At 34.1% G+C, this 27843-nt stretch overlaps 1 protein-coding gene across 6 annotated transcripts; it reads right to left on the bottom strand.

Moving 5' to 3' along the window:
- Positions 1-9: 9 nt before the first annotated feature.
- On the bottom strand, positions 10-26302 carry LOC115963920 (potassium channel SKOR-like). 6 transcript variants are annotated; one of them, XM_031083159.1, is made up of 13 exons: positions 25894-25954; positions 23288-23426; positions 20719-21007; positions 19292-19631; positions 18571-18866; positions 17226-17306; positions 15393-15491; positions 13647-13871; positions 13230-13418; positions 7664-7739; positions 5873-6167; positions 4422-4543; positions 10-445 (listed from the first exon to the last, which is right to left on the bottom strand). In XM_031083159.1, the coding sequence occupies exons 2-13, from the start codon at positions 23302-23304 to the stop codon at positions 207-209; spliced, it is 2268 nt and encodes a 755-aa protein (XP_030939019.1). In that variant the 5' UTR covers positions 23305-23426; positions 25894-25954; the 3' UTR covers positions 10-206. The 6 variants fall into 6 exon arrangements, with proteins under 6 accessions (XP_030939019.1, XP_030939021.1, XP_030939018.1 ...); XM_031083161.1 differs by lacking the exon at positions 25894-25954 and adding an exon at positions 23587-23823 and having other exon boundaries at positions 23136-23426; XM_031083158.1 differs by lacking the exon at positions 25894-25954 and adding an exon at positions 23587-23823.
- Positions 26303-27843: the final 1541 nt, after the last annotated feature.

The following is a 27843-nucleotide window of genomic DNA, read 5'->3' as shown; positions in this document are numbered from 1 at the left end:
TGTTACTTGTTCTTCCAAGTCAAAATTATTTGGTAATATTTAGAATCATTATGTTTATAGATATACACACACACACAAGCACGTATATGTGTGTGTTTTTACTTCTGTGTACATATATACAATATAACATGCCCAACGTTTAGAAGTTCTGAAATTGCTTAGTGCTACACATAACCAATATGTTTGGTTAAGATAATTGTTTCAGTTTATACTTCACTAACCAAATATATCTTCTGATCGTTGGTAACCATGTTTATGTCAAGAATTTTGCCTCCATCTTCTGATAAAATAGTATTCCCACTTGGACATTTCAACTGTTCCCTTGCTGCATTGATGAGCTCTTGAATGCTTTTTGGAACCCACAACACCACTCCCTCTCTTCTCTCCTCTTTGGGATCCCATGGGTGAAAGGGAAACACTGTGCATTTCTTCTGTCGCATTTCATCTGTTATTGCCAATAGAAACCTTGTTAATTCACTGATGAAAGTAGTAAATTAAACCATTTAATGCAATAAATTCACTCAGACCATATATATATATATATATATATATATATACACACACACACAAATACACGGTAAGTGGATGTTTTGTCTGTAAAGACTGAGCTGCCTCCTAAATAGCATAGTTCAAGCAAATAACAGCACAAATATGATGACTGTCAGAGCAGAAAGTTAGAGGAAACAAATTAACGGTTCACATGTATGATTGGTATTGTGTGTAACTTGACTTACATTGTTTAGCCCATGGCCTTTATTAGGACAACTAGTTTTCCCATTAGCTCTCCAAAGAAAAACAATCATTTCAAATGTAATTGAGTACCACAGAGCACTACAAACTTACAAAGAGTCAAAGCTGTATCACTTATGGAAATATTCTATAAGGGGAAATACCAAGTTCCAACTTTAAGCTTTATTTTGTTAGCAGTAAAGGTTCCCACAGTAGACACGCCATGTAGTTTTTGACCTTTTTTTGTGCATAAATTTTCAGAGGCACATGCAGCCCTCTTGATAACCACTACCTATTATTGATTCAAGGAAGAGTACACGCATAATGCTTGAAATAAAAACATGCAATTTAAGACATTTGTGCTGATAAACCGAAGAGTGCGACAATTCACATGTACTACAAGATGACCAATGAACATATCATAAAGTTTGCCGATTTGATATTTCAGCCATAATTTGATGGGTACTAACAACATTAAATTCTCTTCAAATCAGGATTTCTTCCAACACACACCTACCCACCCATACGAAATTTTATTTTTGAAAAAATAAAGCTGAAACATAACCGTCTCTCGGTAGAGACACATAAAGGTTGACATCATGGTCATGGCCAGGAGAAAAAGAGGAATAAAGGAAGATTGAGAAGCCTACAGGTTAAATTTGGGAAATCAGCTCCAGTGGAATATACAACATTGTTGAGAGCAACATAACCGTCTATATGAATTAGTTACTCAGAAATTCATAATTGGGGGTCAAAAATCGTATATTGAATTAATTTTCAATTCAAAGACTGTAACAGTTCCCACTGAGTCTGAACTATTTACATTTTTTATTCAGCGGGTTATGTCTCAGATTAAATAATACAAGGCTACAACTGACTATTGCAGCTATTTTTGTCAATATTATGAAATCTTCATCTATGTTGATAATTATACTTTGTTGCATTGCTTGGATTGAGGCTGTGCTTGGGGAGATATAAGCAAACATGAAGAGGAAGATCAGTATATCAATAATTTTCAGATTCCAAACTACTACTTTGATCAAAACAAGGCCCAAACTTGGTAAACCAATCGTGAATCACAATTATGGAATGAATAGTGATTTCTTCCTATTAAGACAGCTTGATGAGGAATGTTTAAGGCCCCATTTGCTCCCGCAGAAAACATTTTCCCTCATTTTCAAGTATTTAGGATGACTAAAAAACTAGGTCAAATAGAATTCATTTTCTGTTGACTAGGAAAAACACCTTTAGGACTTAAAAGTTAAAATGTTTTATGAAAACAACCTTAAGAGAACAAAACACCCCTCTCTCATGCGAACACAAAACCACAAGAATTCCTTAAACCTACAAAATGACAAAAATATCTTAGTACCTCAAATATGACAAAATAACCTCGAAATTTTCAAAATAACCAAAATATCCTTAAAAGCACAAAATACCATGTTAACCTCCAAAACAATAAAAATATCATTAAAATCTCTAAAGTGACCAAAATACCATTTAAACCTCCAAATGACTCAAATATCCTAAAAATCTATAAAATGACCTAAATTTCCAAAATGATAGAAATACACAATTTCCAAAATACTCTCAAAACCTTCAAAATGACTAGAATATCCTCAAAACTTCTAAAATAACAAAACTAAAACCACTAAATGACCAAAGTAGCCTGAAAACCTCTAAAATGATAGAAATGCCCCAACCCCCCCTCCGCCCCCCTCCCCCCACCCCCCCAAAAAAAAACCCCAAAACCTTTAAATGACTGAAATGGCCCAGAGCCTACAATATGACCAAAAGAACCTTAAAACCTCTTAGATGATTAAAATATCTCCAAAACCTCTAATGTTACTGACATACCCTTAAAATTATTAATTAAATGGGTAAATGGGTAACATAATACCTAACCTGTTTATAAACCAATCCCAAACCTGCCCATTTGCAATCCCTAACAACTAAGCCAATATTGATCTGCAAGAAGGCCCCCAACACCATTGCCAAGAACGATGAGAAAGTCCTTAATGCCACTCATCGCGTCACACTAGCATAACTCCCTAGTGCTGATCCCTTATTTCACTTAAACCCTTGCAAGTATTTCTTTCTTTATTATTTTAAACTAATAGTAATTTTGAAGGTCTTAAAGAAACTAACAGTGGTATATATCCAAAAGAGCCTAACTCTTGAATACACAACATAGACTTTAAACCTCTTTAACTCACACTCATTTTTCAATATGAGATTTACCCACTATTTTTTCTTTTGAGAATACTAAGGTTATATTTGGTAACAGTTTTTATTTTATATTTCAAAAACTTGTTTTTGGGGATATAAAGAAAAACAATTTTCTTGTATTTTTGAAATAAAAAACATGTTTGGTTAGTTGAAATTAAAAAGATAATTTTTTTAAGAAAAAAAATAGAAAATACTAAAATATGTTGTTACTAGGATTTGAACTTTAATGTTAACTTATTAAATGAGATAGATTCATTAAATTAAATGCGTATTTTCATTGACTTTTGAAAATTAGAAACTGAAAACAGTATTTTACATGTTTTCAGTTTCCTTCACAAATTGAGTTTTGAGAATAGTTTTTGTTTTATGTCCATTTTGGGTTGCCAAACAAGTTTTTTAGTCTTAAAAATAGAGATTTTTTTTGGAAACAGAAAATAAGAGGAAAAAACAGTTACCAAATATATCCTAAGTATTTTAACACACACACGGTTGTTGCGCTCTCTCATTTTGATTGTGCTCATTAGTGTAATTTTTAATAATTTTATTTTGATACTGCTTATTTTTAGGTAAATTTTGGTGTTCGTATTAATATTATAAAGTGGTGAGATAAAGTTGTTATCTAATATCTATATAAAATGACAGGAAAATTTTGTAATTTTTTGAACAAGCCAAACACGGAAAAAATATTTTCCAAAGCATTTTCAAAAAGATAATCAAACACAGGAAAACAAATAGTTTTCCCTAAAAATATTTTCAAATATTTTCCAAACAGAAAACATTTATGCCGAAACAACAACAACCAAGTCTTAGGCCCAAATTTTTTGGGATTGGCTATGGATTCTCAAAAGATTAGTCAAGGTCAGCTATATGTATTCTTTTTTGCCATTCTGTTTTATCTAAAGTCATACTTTCTATTACACCAAAACAAATGGAACCTAAATTTTATTTTGCCCTTAACCAATCCTTGGTAGCTTGAGAGAGAGAGAAAGAGAGAACCCCAGGGGGATTCCATTTATGTGTTTGTGTATGTAAATTACACCTACCATCCATCCCATAGGTAAACTTACTGAAGTGGGAGCAAGATATATTACCATCTCTTTGTACTGTACTACTGTTACATACAATAAGGCAAACCAAACATTTTTTTTCCTCTTGCTTTGATAATTTGATAATAGGGGATGGGGGGATTTGAACCCTGGATGTCCCCTTTGGAAATACCAAGAGGTGCCAGGTGCCAGTTGAGCTACAAAGCTCTTAACACTCTTTTTTCATTTTTATTAAAAAATAAAAATAAAAACCTGGGAAGGGGCAGGGTAGAATTCAGAAACTGGTGTAGGAAAGAGAAAAGTCTTGATGCTCTTCATTTGTGCATTTTTTGGTCAGTAATTTTTTCAGTCAACAATTGTTATGCAATAAAATCTAGGATTGTATGCCATATGTGATAACTACATTTTTCTTCATACCTCGAATTTCTTGAGAACAATCAGATAACCCAGACAACTGAGAAGTTCTTGCAACTTTGAGCAGCTTGATCAAATTCTTATTTCCGCCAATAAGGGCATCATCCAGTGCAGTATTTCCCCATCTGAAAGCAGAAGATAGGCTGACAAAGGTCACTCTAGTTGGAAAAGTTACGTAGTCAAAAACACACAAAGTTATGGATAGTTCATTTTGTTTGCACTAGTTCTACATGCTTTCTTTCTTTCATAATAAAGCCAGTGTTGAGTCAAGTGCAGATAGTAAGCATTTCTATTAACTATTATGGACTAAAAGAGCGTTCCCTTTTGTCATTTTCATGTCTTCTAACAACAATTGAAGCTTGACGACTGAAAATTTTTTAGGATAGGGAACATTAAATTTTAGAACCATGCTCTAGCCAAAAAATTATGGAGCCACTGTAGACATCTCACGTAAAAAATATTTTCTCAAAAGCTGTATTTCTGAGTTAACCACACAGAAACATTCTAACCATGAAAACAACGAATGCAAAAATATCAATGTAATTGGTATATGTTAACATTTTGATATGCTATATCCTAAAGCTTCCAAAAGAATATGAATAAGAAAGCCAAAGCAACTGAAAATTTGAAAAGAAGTATGTACAGTCAGAGGATATGAAACGAACTTTGGAAATGTGTCTAACCATATTAGTTTTGAGTTTTGAATACATTTAAAAGGAGATTCAAAGTTCTCATATTAATCTGTAATGGAAAATTATTTTTCTTTGCAAAACATGCATTTTGGACACAAAGTCAGCGCACTGGAACAGTGCCTTTGAATGAGAGGTTAAAATGAATCAAGTCATAGCACGTCATAGAATTATGTAACTAGAATGCATGTGGTGCAGAGACTATACAGGTGGAATTTTGGCATAAAATCAATCAAGATAAATTGTAAGTGGTTTAGTACACTTAGCAAGGTAGGATTCCTCAATCATAGACAATTTATACAACAAATGTCAAAGTTGTCCAGATAAAATTGAAATGGAAAAAAATAAAAAAAATAAGGAACTCAAGTGTAGGGTGCAAAAGCTGAGATGTTGGGAAATGAAAGCCAAAAGAATCCAAGATCTCTTATTTAAAAATGACTACAAGTCTTTTTTTACAAGACCATCTAAACCAATGAGATAAAACTAACAGTGTTATGTAATCTTAATTGATATAAATATTAATTACTTATCTAAAAATCAATAGTGTAAACAATCATGAAACCATATCCTATTGATCGCAAATTCGCAATGCTAAACCCAAATGAGACATGCAAAAACATGTCAAGTAGAACATAATGTATAATCAATTCAAAACAACTTCCTCATTGTACAATCTCATATTTTGTACTTGAAAAACTGCTTTTGGCTTAAAAAGGATCATGCTTCATACTTGTCTTAAAAACCAGATAATTCTTCAGATTATACCTGTCCTTTGACAGAACACTTGCTCCTGCTTCTAGAAGTAATTCTGCCACTGAATATAACCCTTCTGAGGCAGCTATGTGAAGTGGTGTTCGACAATCATAATTTTTGGCATTTGGATTAATGCCATTGGACAAAACCCTTTTTAAAAACTCGAAGTCCCTCCTTGCAACAATCATACAGAGAAAACTACCGGCATCATCAATTGTAGGTGCTGCCCCTGCCTTAACGAGTAGAGAAGCTACTTGATCGTGCCCATTCTTGATGGCTTCAAGCAAGGGAGTGTTTCCAAACTTATCTAATACACATAGTTAATCAACAATTATCACTAAATTTTGATGAAAGACAATACCAAAAGGAAGATAAAAGAAAAAAAATTTAAATGATAAACCTAAAAATTAGCACTTAGGGGTTTGACTAGAATCAGCACCTAGCAGAAAACTTAGGAATAAGAACCTAGCAAAAAACTTAGGCATCAGCACCTAAGCTGCTAGGAATCAGCACCTAACAATTTGGAAAATCTCTAATATCAAATTTTATAGCACTTCTAGGATTACAAAAGATCATTTCCCCATAAAACTCTCAACTAAAGATAATCTAAAATCTTATCCCTATCTAGAAAGATATGAAATCTATTCCCTATATGAACTCAAAATAAAAATGAAAGTTTTAAAATAATCCAATCTCCCATGAGATAAAGAAAATTTGAAATAATAAATTCCAAAATAATTGTAGGTGTTCCAGTTAATTTATATTTGAGACTTGAAAGGAGATTTACATGGAGCCAGAACTTTCCTTGCGAGGCTCCAGGAAAACAAGATCTTTTTATAAAAATCAACCATTGGAAATATTTTAGTAAAATTGTAAAAATAATGAATAGGTACCAATGAACTCTAACTCAAATGATACTTCCTCCATCCATTATAATGAGATGGAGGGTGTGATCATGTGTTCAAGACTCATTGTTAACAACCACACACCCCAAAAAAAAATAAGCCAAAAATGATAACAGATGCAACAGAATTAGACATAAATAAATAAATAAAAAATCTTGTGAAAATATTGCATAGGTGTAAAAATGAAGAAATGATCACCTTTTTATAATAAGAAATAATCACTTTAACGAGGAAGCTTATACCAATTACTGATGGTTTAAGAAAAATGATTCCATTCCAACATCAAATTTCTAAACCTCGAAAAACGTCTTTATTTGATTTTTTAATTGATGGAAAAATACAAGAATGAATTTACTGAGAAAGTGAGTTTGCAAGTCTTTTACAAAATTGATGGTGATCAGATATTTTCATAGAAAATATCCATTTCATGATAAACATCCTAGACACATCAATTAGCAGCCTTAATTTTCAAAATATAGCAGTCTCTTCTCTCTTTTTTTTATTTTATTTTTTCCGTTTTTTAGTTTGTTGACTTTTTGCTATTACTTTTATGGTTGGCAAATGAAAAACTTGGATATGGTAAACATGTTTAAGTTTTGATAGCTTTACACTTTTACAACTAGCCAAAAATTAAAAATTGGACATTGAATTGGAACTAATTAAACTAAATTAAATATATTATTATTATTATTATTATCCATTACAAGAGTTGTAACTTGTAAAAGGTCTTAATTTTGAAAGAAACCCAAGGACTTTGACCCCAGGTGCACCTGAAATTACACTTACCAATCTTAGGAAGAGCACTAGTTTAGAAGCCCACTAAACGATGTACAGAATGACAGACTACAGGGGATTCTTAGAGGGGTGGTGGGGATGATTAATTATTTTAAAAGCTGACCTGAAATGCTGACATCCACTCTCTGCTCAATAAGGAAAAGAGTAATATCTTCATATCCTTTGGATGCAGCAACATGCTGTGAAAAACAAAACTACATATTAATATAAGCAATACAAGAATTCATTCCTGTCCTAGTAAACTGAAAAAAGGGGGGAGGGTTGGACGAACAGAACCAAAACACATAATTTAGATATTTCAGCACAAACTGCATATTCTAATAACAATAAAAGACCGTGGTCATGAAATCAGTATCAGCTTACAATTTGTGGTTGTATATGATGGCATATTAACACCATGCCATATTTGTGGAGTACAATACCATCTTATTGAGCTAAAGAGCCCAAGATAAAGAACTGATCAAAAAAATACTCCTGTTCTTGACATCATAGCAAAAGCTTCTTACAGAACAGTATCCTAGTTTTGATTTAGAATGTTGATCTTGGGAAGAAAAAAAAGAAATTGGGAAGTTCCAGCGAGCACTTCTGAAAACTATTTCAGAGAGAAAATTTACTTTCCCCAAAAAACAAGAAACAGACAAATTTTAAAATTGTTGAAACGTAGCTCTGGTACCATGTTAAAACAGAAAGTAGAAAATAAAAACTGATGTAGAGAGAGAAGGAGAGAGTGGAAGCAAGAGAATTAACGTGATTCGGCCTAATGGCGTAAGTCCACATCTATAGTGGAAAGCCCTTTAGCAGATACATCATGTCTGTGTTGAGTAGTATGTTACAATCAACCCAATGTAAGGTACTTATAGGAATACATTAGTTTTACTATGGTAACCTTAAAACCATGGTAGCCCATGGTATTACCAAACCATATTAACCCACGGTATCATACAAAAATATCTTTTAAACATTTATGGTAATTAATATATTCTAACATCTCCCTCAAACTCAAGGTACATGCTTGCAGAAAACTTGAGTTTGGAAGGAAAGTCTTCAATGCAAAGAAGGTTTTTCATGCCCATTGAATGAATGGAGAACCACCAAGAATTGCCTCAAAAATATCACTGTCAAAGAGGAAGAAGCCCGTGAAGTGAGTGATGCACAATAAAGAATCTGTCTTGCCAAGGATGTGCAAAAAGGGTTTCTATAGGCATTTGATGTGCTGCTTGGGCAGAGACAAAGCACAACAGCAGAAAGAGCTCTGGCATGAGAGTGCAAGTAAACACACCTCCAACACAAATATTGTGTGGAGCAAGGACGTATGAAAGTTAGATAGTAGGTCATTCACGTCACCAACATAAAACTAGCGCATGAGGGCTCTAAATGCATATGTGACACATGGAGGGTGTGTTCAAAGCGGGAAGTGGTGCATGCAGCCACAACGAAGCACATGGTCAGGACTGAGATGATGCAGGGGGTGTGTGTGGTACCGAGACAGCAATTTTCAGAGGACTTGGATGAAGGTTTCTGGAGTCCAATTATAGATTCCCATGGATCTAGATCTCAAGTGTGGGCTCTTATGCTGACAACAGAAGCAACAACCAAAGTGGATTAGGTACAAAGATTGTAGCTCTGATACTATGTTAAAAAAGATAAAACATGGCTCTAATGCCATGTTAAAATTGTTGAAACACGTGAGGCTCCCTTCACTAATGTGGCTTCAAGGATTTGGGTTACGAGGGTGGAAAATTTACGTGGTGCAATGGATAGTGGGAAGGATATACAATTTGGGAAAGACTGGATAGAGCCGTTGCTTCTACTGACTGGTTAGCAAAATTCCCGGCCTCCAAGATGGTGCATTTGGAGTGTGGGTCATCGGATCATAAAACTATACTTATCCACCTTGCTAGGATCCCCAAAAAATCTCAGAAACCTTGGAGGTTTAAACAGATGTGGTTAGAAGAGGAGGGGTGGAGGGAAGCCATGGAATCAGCCTAGTTATGTGAAATGGAAGGGAGACCGATGAAGGGGGTTGAAGGCAAGATTCACCAATGTAAAAAGAAATTACAATGGTGGAGCCGAATGGTTTTTGGGAAAGTTATCAGATCTTTTAAAGATAAAAATGAGAAATTGCATAAAGCTGAAGATCTCGTAATCCGAGGAGGCAGTATGGCAAGGGTTCAACAATTAAAAGAAGAGATTAATGTACTACTGGTAAGAGAAGAGAATATGTGGAAGAAACGATCAAGGGCTCTTTGGCTGCATGAAGGGCATCAAAACGCACATTTTTTCCATAGTCGTGCAACACATCGATACAGGAGGAACAAGATTACCGAGATTGAAAATTCTGTAGGAGAATTATGTTCGTACTTTCCTCGGCTGTACTCATAGGCTTCTACCAGAATTTATTTACATCCTTGAAACCCAGTCAGATTGAGCTAGCAGTGGACCCCATCCCAGAGACAGTCTCAGCTGAAATGAATGCTGCTTTGTCTAAACTCTAAAGAATTCACCAGAACAGAAGATAAAGCTGTACTTAAACAAATGGAATCTCTAAAGGCCCTAGGGCCGGATGGTATACCACCTCTGTTTTTCTAGCACTATTGGCAACAAGTAGGAGATGAGGTCTCTACAACAGTTTTGCACTGCTTAAATTTAGGTTCTATCCCTCCTTCTATTAACCATACTTATATTACTCTAATTCCTAAAGGCAAAAGTCCAATCAGAGTATCAGAGTATCGCCCTATCTATTTGTGCAATATTATTTATAAACTCATCTCTAAGGTGGTAGCAAACAAGCTTAAGAAAATCTTACCTCATTTGGTGTCCAAAATCCGAATCTCAAAGTGCTTTCTAGTCTGACAAATCTATCTTTGATAATGTTTTGGTTACCTTAGAAACACTGCATCACATGAAGATCCAACAATCCAAAAAAAAAAAAAAAAACAAGTCTTATGACTCTTAAGTTGGATATAAGCAAGGTGTACGATAAAGTAGAGTGAGATTTTTTGAAGAGAGCCATGGAAAAGATGGGTTTCTGTGAAAAGTGGGTGTCTCTCATCATGTATTGCATCAGTACGGTATCATATTCTATCTTAGTTAATGGTGAACTGAATGGGGACATTAGACCATCAAGAGGGATTCGGCAAGGAGATCCCCTTTCTCCTTACCTCTTCTTGTTGTGTTCCGAAGGCTTAAATAGGTTGATTCAGAAAGTTTCCAGTGATGATTTGATCCGGGGCTTCTCCTTGTGTAGAGTTGGGCCTAAAATCACGCACTTATTTTTTGCAAATGACAGCTTGCTACTTTGTCATGCAAATATGGGTGATCTCCAAGTGATTCAAGATATAGTGACGTTGTATGAACACGCATCTAGGAAACAAGTCGATAGAGGTAAGACTATAATGTTCTTTAGCAAAGCTGTACCAGAAGAGAGGAAATTGGATATTATAAATTTCCTAGGGGTCCCTAAAATAAGAGAATATGAAAAATATCTTGGTCTCCTAGCTGTGGTGGGGAGAAATAATAAGGCAACCTTGAACTATATCAAAGAAAGGATCTGGAACAAACTTCAAGGCTGGAAAGAGAAGCTACTATCCCAAGCAAGCAGAGAGATTTTGCTAAAAGCGATGGTACAAGCTATACCAACTTTTCCTATGATTATTAAGTTTTAGTGGGGGCAAAAAGGAGAGTAGAGGAAAATTCACTGGAATAACTGGGAGACTCTGTGTCAACCAAACGTTCAAGGCGGGATAGGCTTTAAAGACTTGGTAAAATTTAATGAGGCGATGCTAGCAAAACAGGTTTGGCATTTGTGGAATGACCAATCTTCCCTCTTCTACCAGGTATTCAAAGCAAAGTATTTTCCTAATGGGTCGATTTTTTATGCTAAGGTGTCATTTGGCTCCTATGTTTGGCAAAGCATTCTAAAAGCTAGAAGGGTTATAACAAATGGGATGCAGTGGAGGATTGGTGATGGGGAAATTGTACGAATTTAAGAGGATTATTGGCTGCCTGGAAATTTGTCTACAAAGTTGGCTTCACCCCGTGGTAATTTTCCTGCAGGTGCTACTGTTTCCCAGTTGTTTGAGCCAGAGACGGGCGGCTGGAATGTACCACTAATTGAAAATGATTTTTTACCTTTTGAAGCCCAGAAGATACTAGCTATCCCTTTATGTATGACTAGGCAGCAAGATATTACAATCTGGCCGAGATGCAAAACAGGCTCATACTCAGTTAAAACAGGATACCAGCTTCTCAATGAGTTGGATGATAGGGAGAGGGCATCAAGTTCAGATAATGTAGAGGCGAAAACTTTCTGGTCTCGCATCTGGAAATTGGATGTTCCAAATAAGGTGAAAATGTTCATGTGGCGTGCTTGCTCCGAGGCCTTACCAACAAAGATGAATCTTAGAAAGCGGAAGATTTTGGATAACTCTCTGTGCAGTCAATGCTCTAAGGGTGAGGAAGATACTATCCACACTCTCTGGGATTGTGATGATCTACATTGTATTTGGGACCGTGGTTTTAACTGGATTCAGAGAGACTTCCACACCTTGCCTCTTTCTCTGACCTAGCCAGTGTAGCTGATAAGCAACCACGGCAATTGGAGATTTTTGCCATGATTGCTTGGTCAGTTTGGACTAGAAGAAATAAACTTCGGTGCAAAGAACCGAGTCTCCCCCCAGAAAAAATATTAGACCATACAAGATCTTTGTTGTCGGAATTCCAGTGTAAAGCCACTGCAAAACCACAGAAGCCAAACCCAGTCCCTATAAAGTGGAACACTCCAAACTGTGAAGCTTTGAAGATTAAATATGATGGGGCTATTTTTGCTGATACATTTGAGGCAGGAATCGGTGTCGTTATCAGAGATGGGAGTGGGACAGTTTTGGCTGCCCTACCAGAAAAAATTGCTATGCCTACATCGGTGGAACCAGTAGAGATATTAGCTGCTAGGAGGGCAGCCCAGTTTACAGTAGAACTTGGCTATCAGCAAGCCATATTCAAAGGAGAATCAGAACTGGTCTTCAAAGCTCTTTAAGAGGGGGTTCAATCTCTTTCACCTCTTGGTCATCATGCTAAAGACTTCATGTCTATTGCAGGCTCATTAAGAGCCTATTCCTTCTCTCACACTAGGATACAGGGCAATTGTGTCACTCATGCCTTAACAAGGAGAGCTAGCTTTTCTTTTCCATTATTAGTTTAGATGGAGTCTGTTCCTCCATACATTTTACATTTTGTAGTTTCTGATTCTCTTTAGTTAATGAATAATACTGCGAGGTACTGTTTCTCAAAAAAAAAAAAAAAAAATTTGGGAGAGGAAATCTCACCCACTAATTTGGGAATAATTGGACAAGGCATCAAAGATGTGGCTTAACTAATGTGGTTTCGTAATTAGCTTTAGATCTCCTATTCTATGTAAAAGCAACAAACATTTTTGCTCTTCTCTGAGTCACATAAATTTATATGGCTTCAATGATTCTCCTTTGATTCTCTAACCTTTCCCTCATCCAAGACTCTTTAGAGAAAAAACCAAAGTTTCCAGTTTATATTACTGAGATAAAGCAATTAGGAAAAAAGTATGAACTAGTTAACAAAAATTAAAAAGGAAGGTGAGGGTATGTTAGCACTCTATTTGACAATTAAAATGTAACTCAGTTTTCTAAAATCCATACCAAAGGCGATCTTCCATCATAATCTGTCTTATTGGGATTGGCTCCTGCGTTGATCAAACGTTTTAGTCGATAAATATCTCCATCATAGGCCGCACAATTAAGCCTCATAGCCAGCTCTGATTCTTGCTGTGCAATATACAGTGTGATATCTGATTCCAAAATCTTTCTTTGGAGATTGGAGTCCTTTCCCTGTTGTTGATTGAAGTGTTAGAATGTTATATATACTGACAAGATTTCTGGGTCTTCTCAGTAAATAGAAGACAATTATTTTGCCAGCAAGTGGACACAATTAAATTCACTTTTCAGAAAACAACAAAGGCATTGACAATCATCTCTCATGGACCATATTTTTTGGGTAACAGTGATCAAATGGAAGGAAGAGTAAGATGAAAATGGATATTTGCAAGCACGATTTACCTCAAGGAGATTGTTTAAGATAATCCGCCCATCAGAGAAACAGATCCCCAGAACTTCTTTAAGACATTGTTTATCAAGTCGCAAGACCCTACATAGATCAAGAACTTGAACTGTATAAGGCTGAGGAGTATTGCAAAGAAAAGAAACCTCGCCAAATGATTTATTGACTTGCAAACGCATAACACATTCTTCTGTTTCATCATCATCCACCTTTCCTACCTCCTCCTGTAGATAATATCTAAGTAATCAAGTCCACAATTCAGGAATATGTTGATACACAGATGTGCATGTGCACACACAAAACAGAGGCATATATCCAGATATATTATATTTAAAAGTTAAAAAGAATGATAAAAATAAAAGATATCCAAAAATATAAATACCAGCTTTAGATATGAAAGATGTACTTAAAGATTGATACCAAGTCTATATTTTTGGTTGTGCATTCTAGGATTGTTTCACTACATTTATTTGTCAAGTAGTCGTTGTTTGTGAATTGTTTTGTCGATTATCGTTAAAAAGTCATAACCCAGCACCGTTCCAACTTGAGTCTTGAGAGGGATCTTGAGAGAGGAGACTTGGATAAGATCCTGCCTTCCCAGTACTTTTATCATGAATAAGTATGGTTGTCTTCTATTATAGAAAAAAAGGATAAACGTTTTATACTTTTCTAACTGAACATCAATACTTCTATAAATAATGATTTTTTTTTTTGTTCATTACACTCACATACATATATCCCAATTATCTGTCTGTATGTATGTGTTGACTTGAATTTTAACATGCTAAGGCACACAAGGGAAAGAGCTATATATATCAACAACAATAAAACCTTAGTCCCAAAACTAAGCTTTTGGAACTACCAAATTTAATATAATTTGACTTACTTCCACAATGGCAGCACAAAGGACAGTGGTGGGGTGAGGAACTAATTTTGGAGGGGAGTGGGGAGGGAGACTGAAGATAGGATGACAACACGGAGAAAAAATGTCTAATTTTTTTTTTTTGGCATGATACAAGTATTATGTAAAATCAATATGAAGGAAGATTCTAAAAAATAAATAAATTATGCAAAAAGAAAATTTCTCATGACCCTGGTGTATGCAAAAGTAATTATATTGATTGTTAAGATAAATATGGGAAAAAATGACAAAAAGAATTAAGGTATTTTCAAAAATATTCAAGTAAACTAAACCTAGAGCATTGAGATAGGCCTAACTATCAATTCTAAATGTCCATTCAACTTCTAGTAGTTCAATTTGTAATGACTATAACTAACGTATACAAAAACTTTGGGGTTTCTATGAGAGAAGAGAGAAGTGCTAAGAGAGAGAGAGAGAGAGAGAGAGAGGTGTACAGAATTATCATGAACTGTATGGCAAGTATGGGTATCCAAGACATTATTCTTCCACCATAGCTTATTGTGATTGGCTTATTGGTAACATCTGTTGCTGTGTAAGAGGCTTCAGTCAATTTAAGATCTTTTCACTATTAAAGAGTTATAAATTTTCTTGTCATAAAAATTTAACTGTTATTTAGAGGGGGCATATTATCTAATTTTCGGTACTAACTATGCATATGCAATTGCTTTGGGAAATTTTGTGATTTTGGGGTCCTTTTTTTGGTTGTGGAGAGAGAGAGAGAGAGAGAGAGAGAGAGAGAAGGCGGTTGTCCTTAAGTTAAACATACAAATAAGATAAGCATTGAGAAAGACAGTTGAGAGATGAAAGCATTGACAATTCATACCACTTCACCGTGACATATGATATAAAGTTGATCTACTACTTTTCCCTGTTCTATAATCACTTCTCCTGGGAGAAAAAACTCCTCATGGACTCGGGCTGCCTGAGAAATCATGGAATGAATAAGAGTCATTTCCACTGAAAGAAGCTGAGCTTCTTATTATCAATTCTGTTTTATATGTTTGAATATTATGAAGAGATATCAGATAATGACAATATAGGAGAGAAAGCAAAGAAATAATGGGAAAAAAATATGAGAGGGGGCATATAATTGAAACTAATTTGTTCATAAAATTAGACTGACAAGACTGAAAAAGGCAACTAGCTGGCCCTTGAACAATATTCAACTTACACTAAAAGGTGCCTCACTTAAAATAAATGCATTGAACAAAATTTTTATACACGGAAGCTATTATACCGGCCAAGTTAAGGGGAACTAGATGTACCAGCTATTTGGGTACCCACAGTGTTGGAATGCAATACTAACTCTCTAATTAAATACATAATTCAAAAAAATAAATAAAAAAGGCACACTGGATGCCCATTACAATGAGTTAATTGATTATTGCACAACTTCTTGGAATTTGAGATTTCAAAGGCACTTTAGAGAGCCAGTTTATTTTAAGAGCAGAATACTTGTCGCCAAAATTCAGATCTTCACAGGTTAGAAAATTTTTGTTATACCAATCAGTCTTATGAAACTCTATTCAGCTGTATATCTAAATTGAGAGTCTATTCAGCTTTATATCACATTGAAGTAGATTGCCACTTTATCCAAGACAAGATTCTAAATGGAGATGTTACTACACCGTTTGGGAAGTCTAAAGACCAATTTGCTGATATCTTTATTAAGGCATAATATATGAGTTGTTTTAGAGTCTACATGTTCCAAGCTGGACTTATATGAAATTTATGATCCAACTTGAGGGAGAGTGTTAGAGAAACAGAAAGATGAAATTATGGGTTGTACTCGTGTGTTGTGTGGGTGGTACTCTTTTAGATGTGTCCCGATCAGCTGTTCTTATCTCCCATTCAAGAATATGCAGTGTCCTATTGTAACCACCCTTTCCTATATAGGAAATGAATAATAAGAGAGCTGGGTATCCAGTATTTTCCAGCCCCTCCTTATCACTCTTATTGTTTTCTTTCCTTTGTCAACACTTACAATTACGTTAAACCAACTGGAGATTACAATTTACAGCCGTTCGAATTCAACACAATCATTGATAACAGAAGCAGCATATCATTCAAGATGAACTTTTGCAGAGAACTAATCACGCCAGAAAACCAACAACTTCTAAGTTCCTAAAAGTGAATCTAACGTAATTAAATCAAAATGAAAACTAGAAGAACAAGATTTAGTTGGTATGCTAATGCTCACAATAAATAAACAATTACTAATTTGCTTTATAGGTTAAAAGATTCAATAAACAGTGCAAAAGGGGTACCCTAGTCCACAAGGAGTATACAGAGGAAAGCCCACAATAAAAAAGAAGGCATGAAAAATAAAAGCACAAAATTTAATTAACGGAAGCTTAGGGTGTCCGAGAACTCTAGAAAGTTCATAGCGGAGGAAGTATGAGATATCAAAGTCCATCAAACAATTGCTAATAACGACAACAGTGAATGTTGCATGAAGAAAGTCAAACTGGGGCTATATGCCACTGAAATGGAATGGCAATTTGGATAGATTAAGATCTATGACATCAATGGGCATGATCAAGTTCATAGATATCACATGACTTTCAACTTCTGAAAACATATAAAGTCCTGAATTTATAGTTGTTCAACCTTTGTACTTCAAATTCTACTTTAGATATATAACATCATGGCTTACAATCTGCTTGATGAATCCCTCAGAACACTCCTTGAAAAGAGAAGCTCCTTTAACATGCTGCTCATATAAGTTCTGTGAAATCTGCATAAAAGAAACAATGAAATGATACAGAGACATACAAATCAAGCGCGCTACTAGAAATAAACAAAGTCTCAAAAGAAAAACAGATACACGGATACATTCAATGAACAATATAAGGTAAACATTAAAAAAGCTGCCGCATGAATTATTCATCCCACTGACTGTCGACATATCCACCTCAAAAAGTCCTCTAACTATTGTGTCTAGCACTCTTCTTCTTACTCAACCCAACTTAGAGAACTAGTTAATTGCAGGAAATCTGAGAATCATCTTCCACACTCTATTATCAATTCACATTTTCCAAGTCAAAATTATTTCCACAAGGAAAACAAGTACAATTACCAAAACTTATTAACCATCCTAGGAGGCCAAGTGATACTTCAATAAAGGCTAATGTGAAAAATTAAAGAGAGTTTGGGGAGGAGGTGCACCTTTAAGGTAATTATGACTCATCCAACAGGGGAAAAGGGGGGAGAGAGAGATGTAATTAATAAATGGAGAATTCAGATTTTATTATTCAACATCTTCACAACATACACGCACTGCATATACTGAGGTAAAATGCATGAAACTAACAGCAATTTTTTCCAATTCAACCCAAGGCCAAGAGTATTCTAACAACTTCATCAAGACAGAATTATTGTATGTATTAATTTCTTTCATAGTCCATATATTCTACTTCACTTTTAAACTAAGTACAATGACCAATAGAACTGATTAAGAGTCCAAATGTTCTAGCAGCCTTCTAGAATGTGAAAATGACAAATTTTTCAAGAAAAATATTTCATTCTACCATTTACTTTCACATGCAAAGGTTTGAAGCACCCAAGTTGAATTTGACAAGATATGGAATGGATAATATTGTGTCTGAAACACCTTCTGTCATATGCCTAAATAGTTGGTGAAAATGACAAATGCGAAATACATTTCTAGTCCGCTAGAACTAGAAGTGCTTTTGGGTACCTCTTAATATGCTTTTGTGACATATTGATATTTTCTAAAATGAGTGCCACAAAATAAATAATAAAAACCTAGGTTTTATCTTTGAGTATCAAAAGATTCAAAACAAATACGGGCCCTGTATTTGCAAGATATTACCCAAAAAGGGGGTTACCAAGACTAGAACCAATATCTCACAGACAACACCTGGCCTCTTGTATCACATTGGAGAACCATCAATAAGTGGGCCTACAACTTATATCAAGCATACCACATACTAAAGTGTACAATCTAAACCAATTGTATACAGACAAATGATTGATACCTTAGTGCGAATAGAGGCTGGAATGTCCTGAAGCAAAGCACCTTCTGTTATGCTGCGTTCATACTGTAATCGCAGATGACCTTTGATCTCCTTACTTGTTTGCCTATCAATATTGTTTTTATTCAAATATGTGATAAGCTCAGACATTTTATCCCGAAATTTTTCTGTCTTTGACCCTTTTACTATTAATGCTGCGATGTTACCAAGCAGATAAGCACCCAGAATCATGTCAACTGAAACATAAATCATGATGAATATCATCTCCCTGACATTGACTGCATGTATCTCTCCATAACCTGAAAAATAAAGCATATTATCAGTACATAAAGATTCAACGGAGCATCCCAACTCTGATACAAGAAACTCAAGACTGAAAAATAAACAAATAAACTCTGATTAATGAGGGACCAGTATGACATTGTGAAAATAAATGTACTAATCTAGATTTTATAAAAGAAAACCATTATGACACAGCACTGCTTCATAGAAAAAAGAGAAGGATCATTATCAACATATTCTGAATATAAAAGTTGGGTTTTAGATGTTAATGAGAAGAGAAGAAAAACACAGTAATGTTCATAAGAAAATAGATGAGTTCATAAATAGAGCATGAGCCCACCACTCACACACAAGCATGGTAATCTATAAGTGTTTTCACTACAGATAATAACTTAATCATTAAATTTGCTTCTCTTCAAGGCAGAAATATAGAGAAGCTTACCAACAGTTGCCATGGTAACAATGGCAAAATAGAGAGATGTCACATAACGCTTCCAGAGATCAATTTCTCTGAAGTGTGAATAAGTGTAGTCACCCATCTTCAAACTTCCTATCCATGTGTAACCTTCATTTGCAGCAGGCACGGTTGTAGCAAGATAGTAAAAGATGCAGGCAGCCGTATGCGTGCAATAGAGTTCAACAACAAAAAGTTTCAGAATTCTCGTAGCAAGGTAATTTATCCGAATATCTTTCTCCAACTTCTCAAAAAACTCTGTCACTCTGAGCGCTCGACTTAGCCTAATCCATAACAGATACCTCACTAGCTCGCGTCTACCAGAAACCTGATCAGAGTAATTGTGTTCACATTATCATATAAGAGCTATTGAGGTAAGAAAAATATCACAATCACAAGAATGAATTCAATCAAACTTGAAGCAGAAGATGTAAGAATAATAACAACAATTTTTAAAATGGAATATAAATGACCCTGTATGCCATCTCTAGGGCTCATTCAAGAATAAACAACTTGTGACATGGTGATTGATCATATTAATTATTGTAACATATGATCCTAACGTCCCCTTTTTTTCTTTTCCCTTCAAGATAAATGCATTCTAAAGCAGTAGTGTTTCTTCGCAATTGAATCTTATTAGCAGTTGCAGTTAGAGCTTTCCTTTTAAGCCACATTAGTGAGACATGCCATCCCCTCTTTGAGAGCTTGAACATTGTAGGACCAATAATTTATTAATTTTATCGGTAAAATTCCTGAAAATAGCACTAAACTGGTAGTGCACTATTACATCTGTGGTAACAATACAAATACAACTACATATTAATTTGTGGGCAACCACGTACCACAACACATGTGCTGGTGTATGTTACAATGAATACGAAAGAAAGAACAAAGGCATAAAAAGTGGAATAAAACAAACAAAAAGTCTAGAAAAGGACACTTGATGAAGGTGATAATAAACTAATATAGAAAATGGAAAATTAATAAACATGCATGCATGCTATACAAAGTAAAATGTAGTCCAGATTAGTTCCTTAAGGAAACTTGACACTCCTTCTATCATGTCCCAAACTATATATATTTCCTTTTGATGACATTTTTTTTTTTTTTCTTTGAAAGAGTTTCAATCTACGGTCTTCACTCCTAATAGTTTTTAGTGTAGAGAGAAATTGAACCTCATATCTCTTATATAACCATCACAAACTTTACCAGTTGAACAAACTAAAACCTACTGCATCTCAAAATGCATATTTACACTTCCGTAAGTTGGATATTTTCTTTTAAAGTTTTGATAGTACGTGGCAATAGCCCAAACTACTTACTTTTTTTTTTTGGCAAAAACATATTTATTGCCATATAACTTTACTCTTTTTGGATAGCTAAAAAAGAGAGAGATAATTAATTAATAGGTGCACCTTGAAGATAGCATCCCAGGGAAAACAACTGAGTAAATCAAAGAAGAAGCGAGACTTAATGTAGCGAAGTGCAATGAGATTACGGTTGGAGACAATGCGGTAGGAGTGGGAGTCACGATAGGCGACGAAGAAGCGAATGACAATGTCGATGAGAAAGGCGAACTGGCCAGCAATGTCGAGGAGGAAGAGGTTCTCTGGGAGGCCTCTGAAGAATCCAAACTCGAGGGGAGTGAAGAAGGACGAGTACACTGCCCATATCAGTATGAAATGTTTCCATATCATGTACCACCTGCACCAATTGAAATTCAGACCGCAGCGGGAGATTCATTTGTGTTTCTATTATATTCACACCATAATAAAAAAAGTATAGGACCTAAACTGTCACAATTAAAAAGGATAAGTTTATTGGTTTTTTTTTTTGGGAGAAAGAAGTTCTAAAATTAATCAAGCTTCACTTATTTGACCCAAAACCTATTACATCACAAATCAAATGGGGGTAGATTAGATTAGTTACTGCACAAAATGTTTAATCTTCCTATGGATAATTAAACTCGTTTTATGTGGTTTATTAGTCCAACACAATCACATATTTAATTTTAATTACAAAACTTAAAACTTAAACTAATTTGCCCTTATTTTTAAACTTTTGTTAAGTTAACATGTTTTACACTCATATTGTGAATATTGATACAATTATAAATAAATAAATAAAAGATCAAATTAAAATTTTATTTTATATATATAAATATAACATTTATGTGCCACACGCATTAAAAAAACACTATTTTATATATATATATAATATGCCTTGTAGTATTAAACATTTCATAAGGAGAAAATTTATATATAACAAGAAATTCCACCCTCAAATGATGTGAATTTTAAAACAACAGTTTACTTCTATTTTTATCTAGAATTTTTCCTTTTTAGAAAAGTTTTTTTGAAAAAAAAAATGCTATCTCATAACACTCACCAACTAACCCGCAAATAATCCCCAAAGTATTATTCTACTAAAAACTTTTGAGAAATGCTGGAGGCACACATTTTTACACAATTTTATACCACAACTCGCCATTATGGCATGAAAAGATGATCTAGGAAAGAAAAGAACAAAAAAAAAGAATAGATATTTCACATATAACGTGACGAGTTGTGACACAATATTATGCAAAAATGTGTGTCTCTAACATTCCTCAAATCTTTAACATGGAAAGACGATCTAGGGAAGAAAAGAACAAAAAAAAACAGAATAGATATTTCACATGTGGCGCGGTCCAGTGTAGGTCCATAGTTTGGAATCCGAACCCCCTGGACCCTAACTTTTATGACTTTTTTTTTGCTAAATTAACTTTTATGACTTATGGTTATATATGTCGGCTCATTTATTATTCCATTTATTTAATTTAAACAATAGATATTTTGTATGATAGTCGTGTGTTATCCAATAATTCTTTTTTAGTCTAATAATAGAAATTTGGAATTCAATCTACCTTCTACTCCAAAAATCAATTGATATTTTAGTCTGATAATAAAAAACACATTATCAAAAATGAACGTCATAAATTAAAACTCTATCAAAAAAATATTGAAGGATTTTAAGGATGGTACAAAACTAATATTTATGTACATAAAGTTTATAAATTTATGTCATTTATTAAAAAATTAATTCTAATATTAATTTATTAAAAAATTTAAAACATAATTTATTAGAGGTAAAACATTTTCAAGTGTCTTTGGTATGACAAGTAAAATATTTTAAGTAAACCACCAAAACCAATGACTCAGCCAGCAAAGCCAATAGTACCAAAGATCCAATGACCAAACCATCAAAATGGTGGCTTTTGCTACCGAATTGTCGGCAGCTATCACCGGAGTGGTGTCTGTGATGACTAGACCACCCACACTGGTTGTTTAGCCACCGGAGCAACGACTCTAATCATTGGACCTTGGCACAAGTTGCTAGAGCGATGGCTCTAACCATCAAACTATTGACATCGATCATTAGCATGGCAACCCTGGCCACTGAACTGCCAACACCAACTACCCAGCCCACCAGACTAATGACCTAGCCACTAAATAGGGTGAGGGAAGTCACTGTATGTTTTTATAAAATGTTTTACCAAATTTTTAAAGGTAAACATTTTACAACTTTTTATAAATGATTTTATAATTAACGAAAAATATTTTACAAATTTGACCATATTTTACCTATAAACAAATACCTAAAAATAAAAAAACATTTTCTGAAAAATATTTTACTTCAAAAAAAACTGAACATAAATAAGAATTAATAAGAACTCAACTGTAATAAACAAATATAGTTAAAATTGTTGTGAATCAGCGTTGCTTTTGAGGTATTTAGGCCCTATTTGATTAGCACGTGACTCATATCTCATCGCTCGTAACTCTTAACTCACATCTACAGCTCAATTTTCAGCTAACCCACGCATCAGTGCGTTTGTCACTCCATAACTCATGGCTTTTTAAAGCCACTTTAACACTATTCATAGTTTATGTGTCAGAACGTTATTGTCTCTCTACATTCATTTCACTTGCGTGAGTTCCTCACATTCTTGTTTTCTCCATAGCTTTCAGCCACAGACTAGCAAAGAAAAGAAGGGAACCCGACTCGAGTTTCTCTCTCCTTTAGAGCCCAAACGAAATGAAGGGAAGAATAAACCTGCTAGATCGGCAATCGTCTCTCTCCTCTGCACAAACCCAAACAAAACCCACAGATACTAAAAGAAATAAACCCATAAAAAGTACCAGACAAACCCACGCAAAAAAAAAAAATTGACAGTTCTTGAACCAAACTATCCAACCCAAAGAGTTTTGGAAACAAACAAATCACAAGTTAGATCGACTCACCTGAGAGAGGTCTGTTGGACTGAAAGAGATGAGAGACTAATAGAGCAACCAAAACTGCAATAGACTGGGCTAGAAGCTGTGAGACAAAGACCTCATGAGAGCTGTGAGCTCCATGTGCAGAGTGTTGTGTTCAGTTTGAAGAAGAAAGCAAGAAGCACCGATGTGAAGAGATGAAGAAATAAAGAAAGAAAGAAGAGAAATAAAGAATGAAAGAAGAAGCAGATGTGAAGAAAGAAAGAAGCAGCAACACATGTGAAGAAAGAAAGAAAGAGAGAAAGGGAGGGAGAAAATAAAAAGCGTTGGATTCTAATGCGATTGTACAAGCAAGTAAGCAACTAGGTCCCATAACTCGTGTCTTTTACCAAGCATGCGTTTGGATAGAAATTATTCTCCCCTGCGTCTGCGTTTCTGGCGTTTTACGCTTTGATTTTTTTTAACTGAGAAGCATGTGAACACGGACCCACCACCTCGTTGAAAACCAAATTTGCATTAAAATGGTACTGTTTTGTGGGTCTGTATACTGTTTATGAAACCATAAACCTCTTTTTTTCAAGAACATTTTCATTAAAAATAGACTCTATGATACTATTTATATATTTAAAAATTATTTTATTATAATATTTTTTATTTTTTATTTTCAACAAAATAAACTACCCAAATGGATCCTTACTTAAAAATCTAAAAATACCAAACATTTGTTCTCAATTCTCATTACTCATTCTCGGTAAATTGAGTAATAAGTTATGATAATTGAGTGATGAAAATCAAACCAAATAAACCCTTGCATCGATGGGGTCCACATTTTTGGGTGATGAGTGATGAAAATTAATATACGTGTGTTAAAAACCAATAAACCAAACATAGCCTAACATTGGACTAGCAATATAAAAATTTACATTATAAACACAAAAAATATGATAAATATTGTACACATTTGCAAAAAGTATACAATAACAACGAAAATTAAGAATTTTCCTTTAACATATATACTTTTTGGAAAAAAGAAGACTTTACGTTTTTAATTTTCATTAAACAAAAAAACTAAAGTTAACTTTTTCAATGTAGAAAACAATCTATAATCTCATCTCAGTCCATAGAAAAACACAGACTTGACTATTGTTATTTACCAGGATGTAGTACTTTACCAAACAGAAAAAGATTTCATCAAACCAAAGAGATCTTAGCAAAAAGAAAACAAAACAAAACAATGAGAGAAAGGGAGAAAGAGTCTCAGTATAACTGTGCACTGGTTTGGAGAGATCCGATCGTCAGTCGTAGGCTAGAGGCTGCAGCGGACAACAAAGACTGAAGTATTGCATCTGGCGAATTGTGGAGGCAGATTATCGGAGATTTATTTCCTTTTTAGTTATTTGTATTGATTGATTTTTCTTGGGGGTTTTCTTAACAATGGTTATAAGTTGTTGTAAGTACCTTATTCTTCTTTTTTTCTTCTTCCTTTTAAGCTTTGACCTGAATCGCAAGAACCGTCCACAATTTTCAAACCTAGGCAATCCGACTGTGGTTCATGCGGTTCACTCTTCTTTGCATAGAACAGTTTTTAAGGTTAAAAAAACCATCTTAGTGAACGGTCGTGGTAAATTGGATCAAACTGTACGGTTTGGTTCAGTTTTCATAACCATGGATGTACGCTATAATAGCAATCTAAACTTACATTATAGACATAAAAATTTGGTAAATGTTGTACATATTTGCAAAAGTAAATTACAACTTACTTACATGTAGTTTGATTAAAACTTAAGTTGTCCATCTATAATTTGAGATTTGATACTTTCCTCATTTGAAGTTTGACTGAAATTTAAGTTGTCTACTAGTGATTTGAAATCCCATAATCAAAGTATTTCGTTGGATTCTTTTTGTTCTTATTTGATCTAGTATTTTTATATCTTTTGTGTTTTTAGAGGAGAGACATAAAAGTTGAGCAAATTTACATATTTAAAATTGTTTTTAACAGATGTGGGTTACAAAATTCTAATCAAACTAATCTTAAATAGGTAAAATGTCAAATTTTAAATCACAAGTAAATAACTTAAATTTCAACAAAATCGATGGATAAATTGTAATCTGTCCTATTCGTAAAAAGTAGTGTACAATAATAACGTAAACTAAGAATTTTTCTTTTAACATGTTTACTTTTAGAAAGAAAAAAAAAATGTTTTCATTAAACAAAAAAATAGACAAAAAGTTTACCTTTTTTTTCAACGCAAAAATCAATCTATAATCTCATCTCGGTCCACAGAAAAACACAAACGAGTACAGAAAGAGATAAAAAGAGAGATACAGAGGTACCAGTTATCAGGATGAATGACAAAGCGCTGCAATCTGCTGCCTTCACTGTTGGAAGCGGGGTCTCCTCCAATCCCACTCACACTCATCTCTCTTAGCAACGCCTTGAAAGGCCTCTTCCATGTCACCTTCTCAACCTCATACCCTTCGTCTTCTGACTCCTCACCTCCCCTTCTCCTTCCTTCAATATTCATCTTCCGAGCCTAGCTATATAATCAAAGATATAATTCTATGTGAAAACTGATATTTGAAGCAGAAACACCCTTATCAATACTGAACCCAGTTTTTATATTTTTTTTTTTGATATAATGGCCGGTTTGTGACATATATATTGGTGTGATTGACATTTGGGAGCAGTGGGGACACTAACTTTTTATTATTCCGCTAATTTTGTTCGATGCGAGATATCGGAATTTACAACAGTGTGATTTTTCCGACAAAGGGAATCAGCGGACCTTAACGTCAGATCTGGAAATTCATGAATGGGATGGGTTTTCTTACTGCTACTACTGGCGGTAAACGTACATAGATCTCTATCTTTTCTAGTGATAAATGGAAACGCATGACAATTTGTGACGTACAAAATGGTAAGATGATTTTTTTAAAAATAATGATAAGATTGTTCATCATACATAAACACACATCCATATCATCATAATGATTATTTGGAAATAAAAATAAAAATAAAAACCCTTTATAGTACAATTCTGGTTTAGAGGTTGCAAAATTGGACACAATCTGCAAACCCGACACGACACAAAATTAGCAGGTTATGAGTTAAAACTTAATGGATTCGTGTTTAGAAGTTGCAAAATTGAACACAATCCACAAACCCTACACGACACAAAATTAGTAGGTTATGAGTTAAGGTTTAATGGATTCGTGTCATATTCGAGTTAACACGACTTACCTGTTTAATAAACAGGTTGGATTAGTGTCCATCACATGGAACCTGTTTGACCCGTCTGAACCGTTTAATTAAATGACATTTTATCAATATACCCTTCAAACCCTAGATATATAAATTAGTTGTTGTGGCTTATTTTCTTTGACATATTATGATTGATTGTTTGTAATATTGATCTATGTTTTAGTTTTAAATGATTATTTGTGATGTATTTACGTTAGTTATAAATTTTATATTAAAAATATTTATGTGTTTGGTTTTTCATAATTCATAACAATTTGGTTCATACTAAAATTTTTTTTTTTTTTTGTTTTGATAAAATCTAATAAATAGATCGACATGACTGACCCGTTTAATAAATGAGTCGTGTAAGAGTTGAGAAATTTTGACCCGTTTAATAAAGATGTCGGGATAGTATTGATCCATATAGTTGGATACTCATTAGTCAACACGATACGAACCTAACACACGAACACAAATTGCCACCACTATTATGGTTACAACTTACAAGCACCCTGTCATACTTGTAACTTTCCGTAGCAAGAAAGTTGAAGTTGAAGCGCAATTTTTTTTTTTTTTTTCTTAATAATTAGTTGAAGCACAAACTTAGAATCATTAAAAAATAAGAAATGATAAGCAGATATAAAAAATAAAATTTTTAAAAAATAAATAAATAAATTTACAACATTTTTCACAACAGTTTGGCACACTTTTTCTGGTTCTCATCTTGATATACCATTAATATTACTCTTTTATTTATCACTAACAATAGGTTCATTAAAGATTGTGAAATTTTTTGTGCTCTACACTCTCTTCAAAAAAAAATTAACACTACAATCTCTCCAACAGTGCCTCATTTATGCTAAATCAATATTGGAAGCGCCACCAACCAAGAGTTTGAGAAATTATAAGATCCTTATAGTGGACAAGTGATATAGTCTACTATTTCACTAAAAGACTCCTACCTGTTTAAAATTGCTAAATTAGAAAAAATTTTATAAACAGAAATTGATTACTGATTTAGCAATTTTAAACAAGTGAAATTT

This window comes from Quercus lobata, chromosome 10 (assembly GCF_001633185.2).
Source record: "Quercus lobata isolate SW786 chromosome 10, ValleyOak3.0 Primary Assembly, whole genome shotgun sequence".
In the NCBI taxonomy this organism is placed as follows: Eukaryota; Viridiplantae; Streptophyta; class Magnoliopsida; order Fagales; family Fagaceae; genus Quercus; species Quercus lobata.
Note: the sequence above shows the minus strand (reverse complement) of the source record. Positions and strands in the feature narration are given on the sequence as shown.